At 37.0% G+C, this 12,650-nt stretch overlaps 1 protein-coding gene across 7 annotated transcripts in view; it reads right to left on the minus strand.

Annotated features, from left to right (window-relative positions):
- Window positions 1–12,650, minus strand: part of MTUS1 (microtubule associated scaffold protein 1) — a 165,928-nt gene that overhangs the window by 92,099 nt on the left and 61,179 nt on the right. The window contains exon 1 of one of the 7 annotated variants that reach the window (XM_060183489.1): window positions 6,112–6,247. The exons of the other annotated variants lie outside the window; for them this stretch is intronic. Within the exon in view, the coding sequence (XP_060039472.1) occupies window positions 6,112–6,232 (121 nt within the window). The 5' untranslated portion in view covers window positions 6,233–6,247. Of the gene's footprint in view, window positions 1–6,111; window positions 6,248–12,650 lie in introns of those variants that run through there. 7 annotated transcript variants of the gene reach the window in all.

A 12,650-nucleotide genomic window follows, 5' to 3' on the forward strand; every position in this document is an offset into this window, starting at 1 on the left:
CCATGTGTATCTCTCTTTTTAGAAAACTGGTCTGTTCAGTTCTTTGGCCCACTTTTGTATTGAGTTATTTTTGCTTCTTGTGTAGATCTGTAACAATTCTGTGTAAATGTTTGATATTAGTCACTTGTCTGATGTGTGATGTAAAATATCTTCTCAAATTTACTCGGTTGCCTGGTTATCCTTGTAAAGTTTGCTTTTGATCTGTAGAAGTTTTTTAGTTTCATGTAATCCCACTTATTTATTCTGGTTTTCATTTCTTATGCCCCACAGGTTGAGTCTCCAAATACATCTTTGATGTGAAGGTCCTTTAATTTTAATAAGAAAAAAATTAATGTCTTAGTTTATGCTTTATATAACTATTGTGAAAAGTTACTTTTTCAAAATTTCATTCTTATTTTTCAACTTCTGTCTATGAGTGAGATCATCCCATATTCATTCTTCTCTTTCTGGAAAGTAAGAACAGAAGGGAAAACACAAAGCAGAACTTGTACTAGAGTTGGTGTATTGCACCAAAGTAGACTCTGGAGTAAAGATGAGGGTGGGGGTTGGGAGAGTGTTCAGGTCCTGGAACATGATGGCAGAGGAGGACCTGTGGGAGGAGGGTTAGACTGTTATGTGGAGAACTGAGAAAGGTTACACATGTATAAACTACTACATTTTACTGTTGACTGTAAACCACTACTCCCCCCAAAAAAGAAAAAGAAAAGTTACTTTTTAAACTTCAGCATCTCTTTGAAGAAATGTTGATTTTTAAGACTGTTGCTGTTACAAGGGTACATTTTCACTTTCTCCAAGATAGATGTCGATCCATCTCATCCTCCACTAAACCACAATCCTGTTCCAACATATGGACTCATATCTCCAAACTTCCCTTAGTACTCCTCCTCCCCCACTTATCCCTTCTGAGTTTCCAGATCTGCTGCAATAGACTATAGTCCACTGAGGATTCACTCTGTATTATCCTTAGCTTTGATTCTTACAGCCCATCTGTGAGATCATTCAGTGTTCATACTTCTCCTTCTGGCTTGTCTTGTTCCACGTAATTCCCTCCAGTTCTATCTATGTTGTAGCAAAAGATAAATGTTCAACGTTTCTTTACAGCTGTATTATATTCCATTATGTCTATATACCACAATTTTAACACCTCAACCATTGTTCGACATTTGGGTTCCTTACAAATACTGGCTATTATAAACAACAGTGCCATGAATATAAATGCATAGATCTCAGACTGGAGAGACAGCATAATGGCTCTGCAAAAAAGACTTTCACTCCTGAGGCTCTAAGGTCCAGGGGTCAATCCCCAGCACCACCATAAGCCAGAGATGAGCAGTGTTCTGGTTTCTATCTCCCTCATTCAAGACTGTGTGTGTGTGTGATGTTTGTTTTTTTAAGATGTGCATAGATCTCTCTGGAGAAGAGTTTTTATCTTCTCTAGATAGATGCCTAGAAGAGTGACTGTTGTGTCATGTAGTAGGTCAATTGGTAATGTTTTCAGGAATCTCCAAACTGTTCTTCATAGGGGCTGGTCCAATTTATGTTCCCACAAACAGTGTAGATGGGTTCTTTTCTCACCATATTCTCGACAACATTTGTGTCTGTCCTTTTGGGGTGTAGTCCAATCCGAAGGGGATGAGTTTAAAGTACAATTCCACTGTGAGCTTCATGTGCATTTCTCTAATAATCTTGAGTTTTAGCATTTTTTCATGTTCCTGTTGACCACTTGAGTATCTTATATGGTGAGTAGTCTATTCAGTTCTTTAATTTTTAATGGGGATGTTCGTATTTTCTTTTTTTGCTGAGGTTTTTTTATATTTTAAAATATGCATTTTTAGTTATTAGTCTGTAGTCTGATGTATTGTATGTTAAGTATCTTTTCTAACTTCATAGGTTGTCTCTTTTGGTTAATAACTCTTTTCATTGTGCAGAAGCTTTGCAGTTTGATGTCATCTCATCCAGTGGTTTGTTTCTACTTTTTTTTTCCTCTCTCTCTCTCTCTACTCTGGGCTCAAGTCTCTGAAGACATTTCCAAAGCAGTCCTCATGTTGTGTTCTGTCAATGTTTTCTTCTACACATTTTCTGGTTTCCAGGCTAACATCTACGTATTTGATCTAATTTGAGTTGACTTTTGTGCATGGTTATATGTTGTGGTCCTGTTTCATTCTTCTGCATGTGGGCAGCCAGTTTTTCAAACACCATATATTGAAGAGATTTTCCATATGTCACTTAATGTTCTGGGCTCTTTTGCTGCAGATTGACTGTCCACATATGTAAGTGCTTAAAATTCTGGACTCTTGATTCTATCCCATAATTTGAGTGTCTATTTTCATTTTAATACTACAGTTTTTATTATAGTAACCCTGTGATACAGTTTAAGTCAAACATTCACTTTACTAGCGCAAAATTTGTGTTATTATAATGGTGTTTCTCCAAGGACTATAAAACTAAAATCAAAGAATGAAAACCTGAATGGTACTCTATTGTTCTAACATTTATACTACATGATTCATTTTCCATCCCAGGCACTTCAGGTAAAGAAGGTAGTTAGTCTCTCACTCCCAATTTGAATCCCTCCATTCTTTGAGGCCTGGGAAAGCAGAGGAGTCTTTCTCACTGTCTGCAAAACACCTTCATAGTAATAAGCATGTTCCCAAAGTAATCATCAACCAAAGTTCTCATTTCTGAATGTCCAACTCAACTCAACAAGAAAAAATTTAATACATCCTTCCAATACTATTAATCATTGACAAAAATTATTCATTGGTTTCACAGTTGATAAAATATATGGGTTTTGAAGATAGTTTTTAGCTTTACAAAAAATACACAAAGTCCTGAGTACTTAGTTTCATAAGAGACACAACTGAAAATGTGGACTATGGATTCCCATGAATTGTGCTTCACTATGCTTGCATTGTACTGTAACCCTCAAGTAATCACAAAGCACAAATGTACATGGTACTAGAAACACTCATCTTATTACCAAAAGTTTTCAGTTGTAAAACACGAGAGAATACAATGTTATCTCATAATAAAATATTTTGTTCTGTGATTTGCAGTGTTTACTAACAGCACAGGTGTAGTAGGGAGAAAATGAGTCTGAAGAGATATATAGTTTATAATTGGAGTTAATTAGTTTACAGCTAAAGATAAAAAAAAAGTGTGAAGCTAAGGTGAAAGATGAGGAGGAAAGAGCACTGCAGCTAAGACCATTTGTAGCACTGTGCTGAGCAGGCTGAGTGGAAGAGTTTGAAGTCAAGGGGATTAAATCGAGGGAATACTGTAAAGTTAGTATATCTGCCAGGGTTACAGGTAGTAGATTTTTAACTAGATAATGTAAAGGGGGTTATTAAAGTCAGTCTACAATATAAAAACTATATGGGGGCCAGGTGGTGTCACCGCTAGTTAAGTGCACACATTACAGTGCACAAGGACCTGGGTTTATTTTTTTTCCCATGAGGGAAGGTTTCATGAGTAGTGAAGTAGGGCTACAGTGCAGGTGTCTGTTTCTTTCCCTCTCTACCTTCCCTTCTGTCTCCAGTAATAAATGAATAAAAATAAAAAAAGATTTAAAAACCTACATATGGTTTTTAAAATAAAGCATAAAATTAATAAAGGATGTAAGTAGCAGAATCTAGACAATTTTATTAAATTACCTGCTTGTGTCAGAAAGAGCAAATCCCACAGACCCCTGTGGAGAGCAGTCTGGAGAACTCTCAGAAGGATAGAAATGGACCTACCCTCTGACCCTATAATTCCTCTCCTGAGGATATATCCTAAGGAACCACACACAAACATCCAAAAAGATTTGTGTATATCTGTTTATAGCAGCACAGTTTGTAGTAGCCAAAACCTGGAAGCAGCCCAGGTGTCCAACTACAGACGAGTGCCTGAGTAAGTTTGGGTCTATATACACAATGGAATACTACTCAGCTATTAAAAAAAGGTGAAGTTACCTTCTTCATCCCATCTTGGATTAGCTTGAAGGAATCAGGTTAAATGAGGTTAAGTCAGAAACAGAGGATGAATGTGAGATGATCTCACTCATAGAAGTTGAAAAACAAGATCAGAAGGGAAATCACTAAGCAGAACTTGGACTGGAGTTGGTGTATTGCATCCAAAGTAAAAGGCTCTGGGGTGGTGGTGGGGGGGGAGGTTTCAGGTCCTGGAACATGATGGCAGTGGAGGACATAGTGGGGGTTCTATTATTACATGGAAATGTTATACATGTACAAACTATTGTATTTTACTGTTAGCTGTAAACCACTAATCCCCCAATAAAGAAATTTTTTTTAAATCCCATAGAAATACAGGTTACTAAATAACAACAACAACAACAACAACAACAAAAAAAAAAAAAAAATATATATATATATATATATATATATATATATGGACTGGCATAAGGATCCCGGATCGAGTACCCTGTTCCCCACCTGCAGGGGAGTCGCTTCACAGGTAGTGAAGCAGGTCTGCAGGCGTCTATCTTTTTCTCCCCCTCTGTCTTCCTCTCCTCTCTCCATTTTTCTCCGTCCTATCCAAAAAAATAAAAAAGGATGCTTACAGCTTAGGTTCTTAAAAACACTATAAACTGTGAAGAGATTATAAAGCAAGAAATTATGAGATTAAAATCAAGCTGTTCAATGATAAAAAATTAAATTATGGAATAAATTATACATACTTAAAACAGTGGCTGCAGGTTCACTCTCAACCCTAAAAACTAGATGCTTTCATAGTTACTAACATAAGGACGAGAAATATCACAGAGGTAGTGCACCTGTTTTCATTCCTAACATCACAGAAGTTAAAGATTTAATCCCTGGTACCACCATATGCCAGAAGTAAGCAATACTATGTTCAGTCAGTGCCTCACTCATTTGTTGCTCTCTCTCTCTAGTATATAAAACCTTAAAAAACACACACACACAAAGTAGATGCTTATAAATTTACCACAGATGACAGTACTAAGATCTAAAAGTATTTAAGCAGATATGATGGGCAACTTATAGATACCATACCAAAAAAATCACTTTTATAATGTAGCAGGGAAAAATACCACCCTTAAACAAAATATCATTGTACATACACATGGACATACACAAAATTTCTATTCCAATAAACAAACATCAAAATAGGGCTAGTATTGTGGAGAAAATGATGAAAATGAGAATTATAAAAGGCCTGAATAAATGAGTACATATGTTTATCTCAACTGAATGTTATTCCCATCTAAATTCAATCAAAAATAGTAAAAAAAAAAAAAAATTTTAAACATGAAATAATTGGAAAGCTACAACTCAACAGCAAAAAAAAAAAAAAAATCTGACTGAAAACTGAGCAATGGTAGACTTTTCTCCAAAATGATATATAAATGGCAAACAAGCAAATGAAAAAGACACTCAGAAATTAGTATGTCAGTAAGGGTGTGGAGAAATTGGAAACCTGTGTGATGCTACAATAAATGCTGTAGCTATTGTAGGAAAATGTTTTGGGTACATAAAAAATAGTCAAGAAAATAAAAGGTTTAGGACAAAACAATATAAATTTACCAAAGTAATTACTATAAATCAATTTGTTTTAGAAGCATAGGTTTTGCTAAGCTTTAAAAGGATGAAAATAACAGTATTTTAACAATATAAAAATGGGAAATGCTTAAATACAAAATACAAAGGTATACATAAAATACAGAAGACTCTTCACCTGCAGGGGGGAGCTTCACGAACAGTGAAGCAGTGCTACAAGTATTTCTCTTCTTCTCTATCACCCTTTTCCTTCTCAATTTCTCTACCTCTATCCAAAAAAGAAAGACGAAAAAGAAAAAGATGGTAATCAGGGGCATTGGATTCATTATGCAGACACCAAGCCCCAATGATAACTGCTGAGGAAGTAAAACATAATTAATGACAACACCAAATCAATGACAAATGCTCATTTGCCCCAACATAAAAACAAAAAAATAAACAAACCTCTAAATAGAATAAATTAAAATAATCAACACATTTTTAACCTTATGTCTAATACCTTTCCTGGCTCCCCAAGTGTCATTCCTAATTCCCATTTCCATCACTTGTATCCACTGGAAGGATTTAAAAAGCAAATACTTTACTTCCCAACCTTTCTTGAAATCTGAGGTGACCCTTTGGTCCAGCTTTTGCAGGTAAGACTTAAAGATAAGAGTGCTGGGAATGACAGTGCTGGGGAAGACTATTCCTCCCTGATAAGTGTAGACAGGCATGTCTGGGACACTCTCCTTCACTTCCTTCCAGTAGCAGCAGGACCTGGCACTTAGAACTCTTAACGACCATATTTTAACTGAAAAGTCACTGACAACAGCATGTTGAAGCAGAAGCAGGAAGACAGAAAAACATTTACTGAATCACCAAACTTGAACCTGCCTATAACTAGACTTCCAGTTAAATAAACTTCCTTCTGGCTTAAACCAACTGTTAAGTTTTCTGCTACCTATAACAAATTATGACTCTAGCTTCATTTTTCTCTCTGCAGCATTTGACACAGCTGATTTTTCCTTCCCTCCAGAGATTTTCTTTCTTTTTCTGTTTTTATTTCTTTATTGGGGGATTGATATTTTACATTTGACAGTAAATACAATAGTTTGTACATGCATAACATTTCTCAGTTTCCCACATAACAATACAACCCCCACTAGGTGCTCTGTATTGCTTTTCCATGACCTGTACTCTCCCCCCCCCCACACCCCAGAATCTTTTACTTTGGTGCAATACAACAACTCCAGTTCAGGTTTTATTTGTGTTTTGGAGAGATTTTCTTTACGTGTCTTCCAGAACACCACTCACATGAACTTCCCTCCTCCTTGGTTTCCTATGTGGTTTTTCTGTCATCTCCCTAGCCCTATAAACTTAGCATCTTAGATGTATTTTGAAGTCTTCCTGAAGTTCCCCAACAATGCCCTTGATCAATCGATCCCCCCACCCACCTAGAGGCAAGCAGACAGGAAGGAAGGAAGAGAGACCACAGCATCAAAGCTTCCTTCAATGCAATGATGGCCAGCCTTGACCTGTTTTCTTTCTGTACTTACTGTTTTGGTGACCTCAACTAGTGTAGTGGTACTAAATGTGCATGAACTCCAAGTTTATAGTCCTACATCTGATTTCTATGTACAACAGACTTGCACACAGACTTTATGTTCTACACATTCATGATCTATTTCTGGCTTTTATTTGACTTAGTATGTCTATAACTGAGTTTCTGATACTCATCTTCTAATACCTGTGTCTTCATCTTTCTTCCTCATTTCAGTTAATGGTGACATCATTCTTCCATGACTTACAACAAATGATAAATTATCTCTGACTCCTCTTTTTTGCTCTCACCCTTCATCCCACTTAAGCAAGTCCTGTTGGCTTAACCCTCAACACACATATGTATAATCTAGCTAACCTCCACCCCCATGACCCTGATCTAAGTAACTATTTATTGCCTTAATTACAGCAGTCTCTTCTTATTGATGTTTCTTTTTTAAAAATTTTTTTAATATTTATTTATTTTCCCTTTCGTTGCCCTTGTTTTTTATTGTTGTTGTAGTTACTGATGTTGTCGTTGTTAGCTACCACAGAGAGAAATGGAGAGAGATGGGGAAGACAGAGAAGGGGAGAGAAAGACAGACACTTGCAGACCTGCTTCACCACCTGTGAAGCGACTCCCCCTGCAGGTGGGGAGCCGGGGTCTCCAACTGGGATCGTTATGCTGGTCCTTGCGCTTTGTGCCACATGCACTTAACCCGCTGAGCTACTGCCTGATTCCCCCTTACTGGACTTTCTATCGTGATCTCACCACCACACTCAATGTGCTCTTTACACAACCATCAGAGTGGTCCTGATAGATATGAATTTTGCTTAAAATCAAAGCCTTCATGATATTAAAGACTACATTGGCATTCTAGTAGTCTACAGACTACATGATCTGGCTCTCTACTACTTCTCAAACTTCATCTCCTATTACATTACTTATTCATTTCTTGCTACTCCTAGGGCACATTAGTCAAGTTCCACCTATAATCTCTCCATTTACTGTTCACTGTTGACAGAGTTCTCACTCAGATATTTATATAACTGGCTCCCTTTAGGCCTTTACTCAATGGCCACCTTTCCCTTGCTATATATTTCATAAATCAATCGCCTTCCCACACATGAACAGCTCATGTTCTCCTTTTCTGCTTTAGTATTTTTCTCTTTACTGTATTATCAAACATTCTATGTTTTATGGATACTGTCTCTTCTAGCAGGATGTAATTTCAAAGATAATACATTTTGATCTTGTATCATTTCTACATCCCAGCACTCTGATCCTTGAGTCAGCATTTGCTTAATCAACATTTGTGTGTCAAGTATATGCCATTTAAAATAAGGTACCACCTTACTTTTTTTTTTTGCCTCCAGAGTTGTTGGGGCTCAGTGCTGGCACTGCAAATCTACTGCTCCTGGAGGCCGTTTTTTTTATTGGGTAGGACAGAGTGAGATTGAGAGGGGAGGGGGCCCCCGATAGACAGGCAGAAAGACAGATAAGACATGTCACTTGTGAAGTGACCCCCCCCACACCGCAAATGGGAAGCCAAGGGCTTGAGTCAGGTTCCTTGCTCAGGTCCTTGCACTTAGTACTATGTGTGCGTAACCCAGTGTGCCACCGCTACCCCTCCCACCCACACCTTGCACTTTCCTAAACAATAATATTTGGCAAAGGTGTTAGAAATCTCAAAGTCCTGGCAAGGATGTTGGGAAATAGTCTTATAGACAAGGTAGAAGCACAGACTTGTATGCAGTTTATGAAGAGCAACTTAGCAACGTACATTAAAAGCCTTCAAAATGCTCACACACCCTCTGATTTTACCTAAAGGAATGTAGCTAAGGGATTTATCTGACCAGTTAAGTATTTATTCCCAAAGCTCTTCAGTCTAAAGTTGTTCCATACTGAAAAACACTTGAAGCCCAATTTTAATGAAATCTGAATAAGTCCCAACACATTCAGATGATGATATTACAGTCATTTTAAACAAAAGTGATTGAAGAATAGTTATGAATTTAGGGGCCTAATGGCTGGAGAGGTGGGTGAGTAGAGCACATTCTTTCCATGTGTAAGAGCCTGGGTTCAATTTCCAGCACTATATATAATGGGGCAGTGCTCTAGATAATCAGTCTCTTTCATCAAGTAAGTGGATGGATGGATGGACAGATAGATGGACGGATGGATGGAAATAAGCATCATACCCTTTAAATGAAAACAAAAAAATTCTACCAACCACTGACTATTAGGTATGAAGTTTCTAAAATAGGCAGTATAAACAACAAGGGTAGCAAAAATGGAAATGAATCAATATTTTTTTAAAAGTTTTTAATTTAAAAATCTAAAATAGGCAGTAATGTTTGTCACATTTATTTACTTGCATAAACAAACATGTACGTTTAGACCATGAGAATATGCAAAATGAAAAGGCTTTGATAAGTTACAAATTTGAAATTAAAAACTATTTGGCACTGATGAAATTAAAGATTATTTTTCCTTCCCATTTTCATTTAAAATAATATGCTCTTAAAATAGCCAATAGAAACCCAATGACTACTCAAATTAACTGATTAAATTCACAGTAAGAGAGTAGTAGAATTCAAGTTTATCTTGCTTGGAACAACCTCCTCCATGCTGCTTCTTAATGTATCAGCAATGAATAAAATCAGGGTCCTGTACATGCACAGTATTGATTAGTAGACTTTCTGGTTCAATTTTCTAGGTTTTTTTTTTTTTTTTTGAGAGAGAAAAGGCACCAAAGCACTGCACCACCATCCATGGTGTTTGGGCTCAGTCCCAGAGACTCACATACTATTAAGACATTTACTTACTCTACCAAGGTAAGCTATCTTCCAGCCCCATGCTTCTTTTATTTTTTTTACATTAACAGACATAGGCTGTCAAAACCATCTGGTTGACTACTAGAAAACCAGTGTAGTCAGGTATAAGACTAATGATTTGTCCTAATTTTCCACTTGCCCTCTTCCATATTTCCACATATCTGTTATGAGTTTGTCCTCAATCTTTACATTTTATACAATGCACTTTATCTTCTCCCACTAATTTCTACTCTCTATTGCACTAGTCAAGTTCTAGGGTAGGGTGTGTGTGTGGTGGGGGGGGGAATCAATTCACAGGATCTTACCCTCACTATAAACTATCAATATTAAGGACTGCTCCACTCTCTGAAGGGAGGCTGAGCCATCCTACCCTATCATTCGAGGAAGACTACTTCTGAAAAGAGTACAGTCTAGATTGTTCTCATATGTGGCCATGGACTGTGAGCTCAGACTGTATAACTCAGAGGTTATACAGTTTCCTATGTTAAATATGTATGGCCCCTGGGTCAGATCAGTGTGGTAAACAGTTAACTGTACTTACATATTTTCTTCAAGTTTAGAAGCTACTCTCTGCCCTAATCCAGCTTTTTTAGTCCTATTCTTAACTCTGGCATCAGCTTCTAAGACAATATTTTTAGTCCACCTACATGTGGACTATCAAGCTGAAGTGAAAATTATTAAAGTCATGAGCCCCTAGAAACATACCTAAAATAGACTTCCTACCTTCTTTCCACCCTAAGATCCCTATTTTCTCATCTGCTCTATTCATACCTTTTGGTTAGTGTTTATTAAACATTTGTCCAGCTTTTTATCTTACTGCCTTTCAGCCAACTAGTTGCAGATGCTACTATGATTCCATCCTGAATTCCATGAAGAGATGACTTCACCAGTGTGTCCCAGAACCTCATCTCTCCAGAGCCCTACGCTAGGGAAAGATAGAAACAGGCTAGGGGTATGAATCGACCTGTCAACATGCATGTCCAGCAGAGAAGCAATTATAGAAGACAGAACTGCCACCATCTGCACCCCAAAAAGAATTTTGGTCCATATTCTCAGAGATGGGAAAATGTTAGGGGAAGATGACTAGAGGGCTCTGAACCCCAATTTCATCAGGACCTATAGAGAAAAGAGCAAAAAAAGGAAGGACATTTAGAAGTAGTAAGAGGTGTGGGTGTGATTTAGAAAGGAACAGAAGATAGCATCATAGGAAAAAATGGACATAAAATATACATATATAAGGATAAATAGATAGTTATGGAAGTAATAGCCACCCCATATCTTTGACCTTAGGTGAACTACTGCAGTGTCAAAAGGAAGGAATGGGGATGTGAAACTCTGGTGGTGGGAAAAGTGGGGAATTATACCACTGTTGTCTTATAATTTTATATATCAATATTAATAAAATAAATTTTAAAATCCATTCACATATAATCTTATTTCTAGAGTCTCAGTTACAAAAATTAAACTGCAGAAAGCACTAACAAGAAACAGGACGGCTTTTACAGATGCAACGGTGCTCCTCTACTAAAGAATTATCTACATTGTAGCAACAACTTTTTCAGAAAACTTTGGCATTTATAGTCTTAGCCGCTTGAGAAATCCTATACCTCTTTTTTGAATACTATAAGGAAGTGATGGAAGATAAAACTCTATCTACCCTATTTGACTGATAGTAATACCTTAAGGTAAAAATGATGTCTTACTCCAGAATCCACCCAGGTCTGAAGTATGTCATGTGCAGTATGCACTTTCAAACTGTATGTTTTAAGTGAATTATCTTCCAGTACATACAATTTCAATAATATTTTTCATTTCAATATTACAAAATACGAGTTTAGTCCACAGTCTTGAATTATTCAAAATCATATTATTAGAATATTTAGAAAACTATATTCTGTACAAGTAACATTGTTGCTTAAAGTGAAAGTATGCCTGGAGCCAGAGAGGTAGTTTAACAGTAGGTTATACGCCTTGTGTGCGTGAGGCTTTGCATTAAATCCCAAGCAATAAGTATAGAAAAATGTTCTGGGGCCAGATGGTGACACACCTTGTTAATCTCATATGTTATAATGCACAAGGGTCCGGGTTCAAATCCCCCTCCCCACCTGCAGGGGGAAAGCTTCACAAGTGGTGAAGCAGTGCTGCAAGTGTCTCTCTGTCTCCCAATCTATCTCCCCACTTCCTCTCAATTTCTGATTGTCTCTATCAACTAAAGATAATAAAAAATAAATAATAATCATAAAAGAAAAGAAAAATGTTCTGATCTCAGTTTTTTCCAGTCTCTCATTAAAAAAAAAAAAAAAGTAAACTCAAAAGAGAAAATCACTGCAGTATAAGTGAGTCACAACAAAAATAGAAGTCTTAGGAGCACAGTAATTTGTCAGAGAAGCAAGACAATCCATAAAGGAAGGTTCTCACGATGACTTGAATTGGATAGAGGCACAGTGCTCACAGTGTTATTGTAATTACCTGCCTCTGCAAGTATGCTTATAAGATGTCTGCTGCTTCAAGTGGAGATTAAACAAAAATCACTTTCTTAGTCATGGGACTAGGATCATGTGCTCACAACTTAAGAGTGTAATAAACTAAAGACTTAGAGGAGTTGCATCTTGTCCCCAGCTACCAAATAAAGGTGAAGAACAAGGGTCTTCATAAAATCATCAGCAAGTTTACTATTTGATCCTGAGTTAGCTCACCTGGCATTTCCAGTGAGAATTCCTACTAAAAAGGAGGTCACAAGGTAAGTTTTATGACTCATAGACACAAAGGGTCATG

This window comes from Erinaceus europaeus, chromosome 2 (assembly GCF_950295315.1).
Source record: "Erinaceus europaeus chromosome 2, mEriEur2.1, whole genome shotgun sequence".
Classification (NCBI taxonomy): Eukaryota; Metazoa; Chordata; class Mammalia; order Eulipotyphla; family Erinaceidae; genus Erinaceus; species Erinaceus europaeus.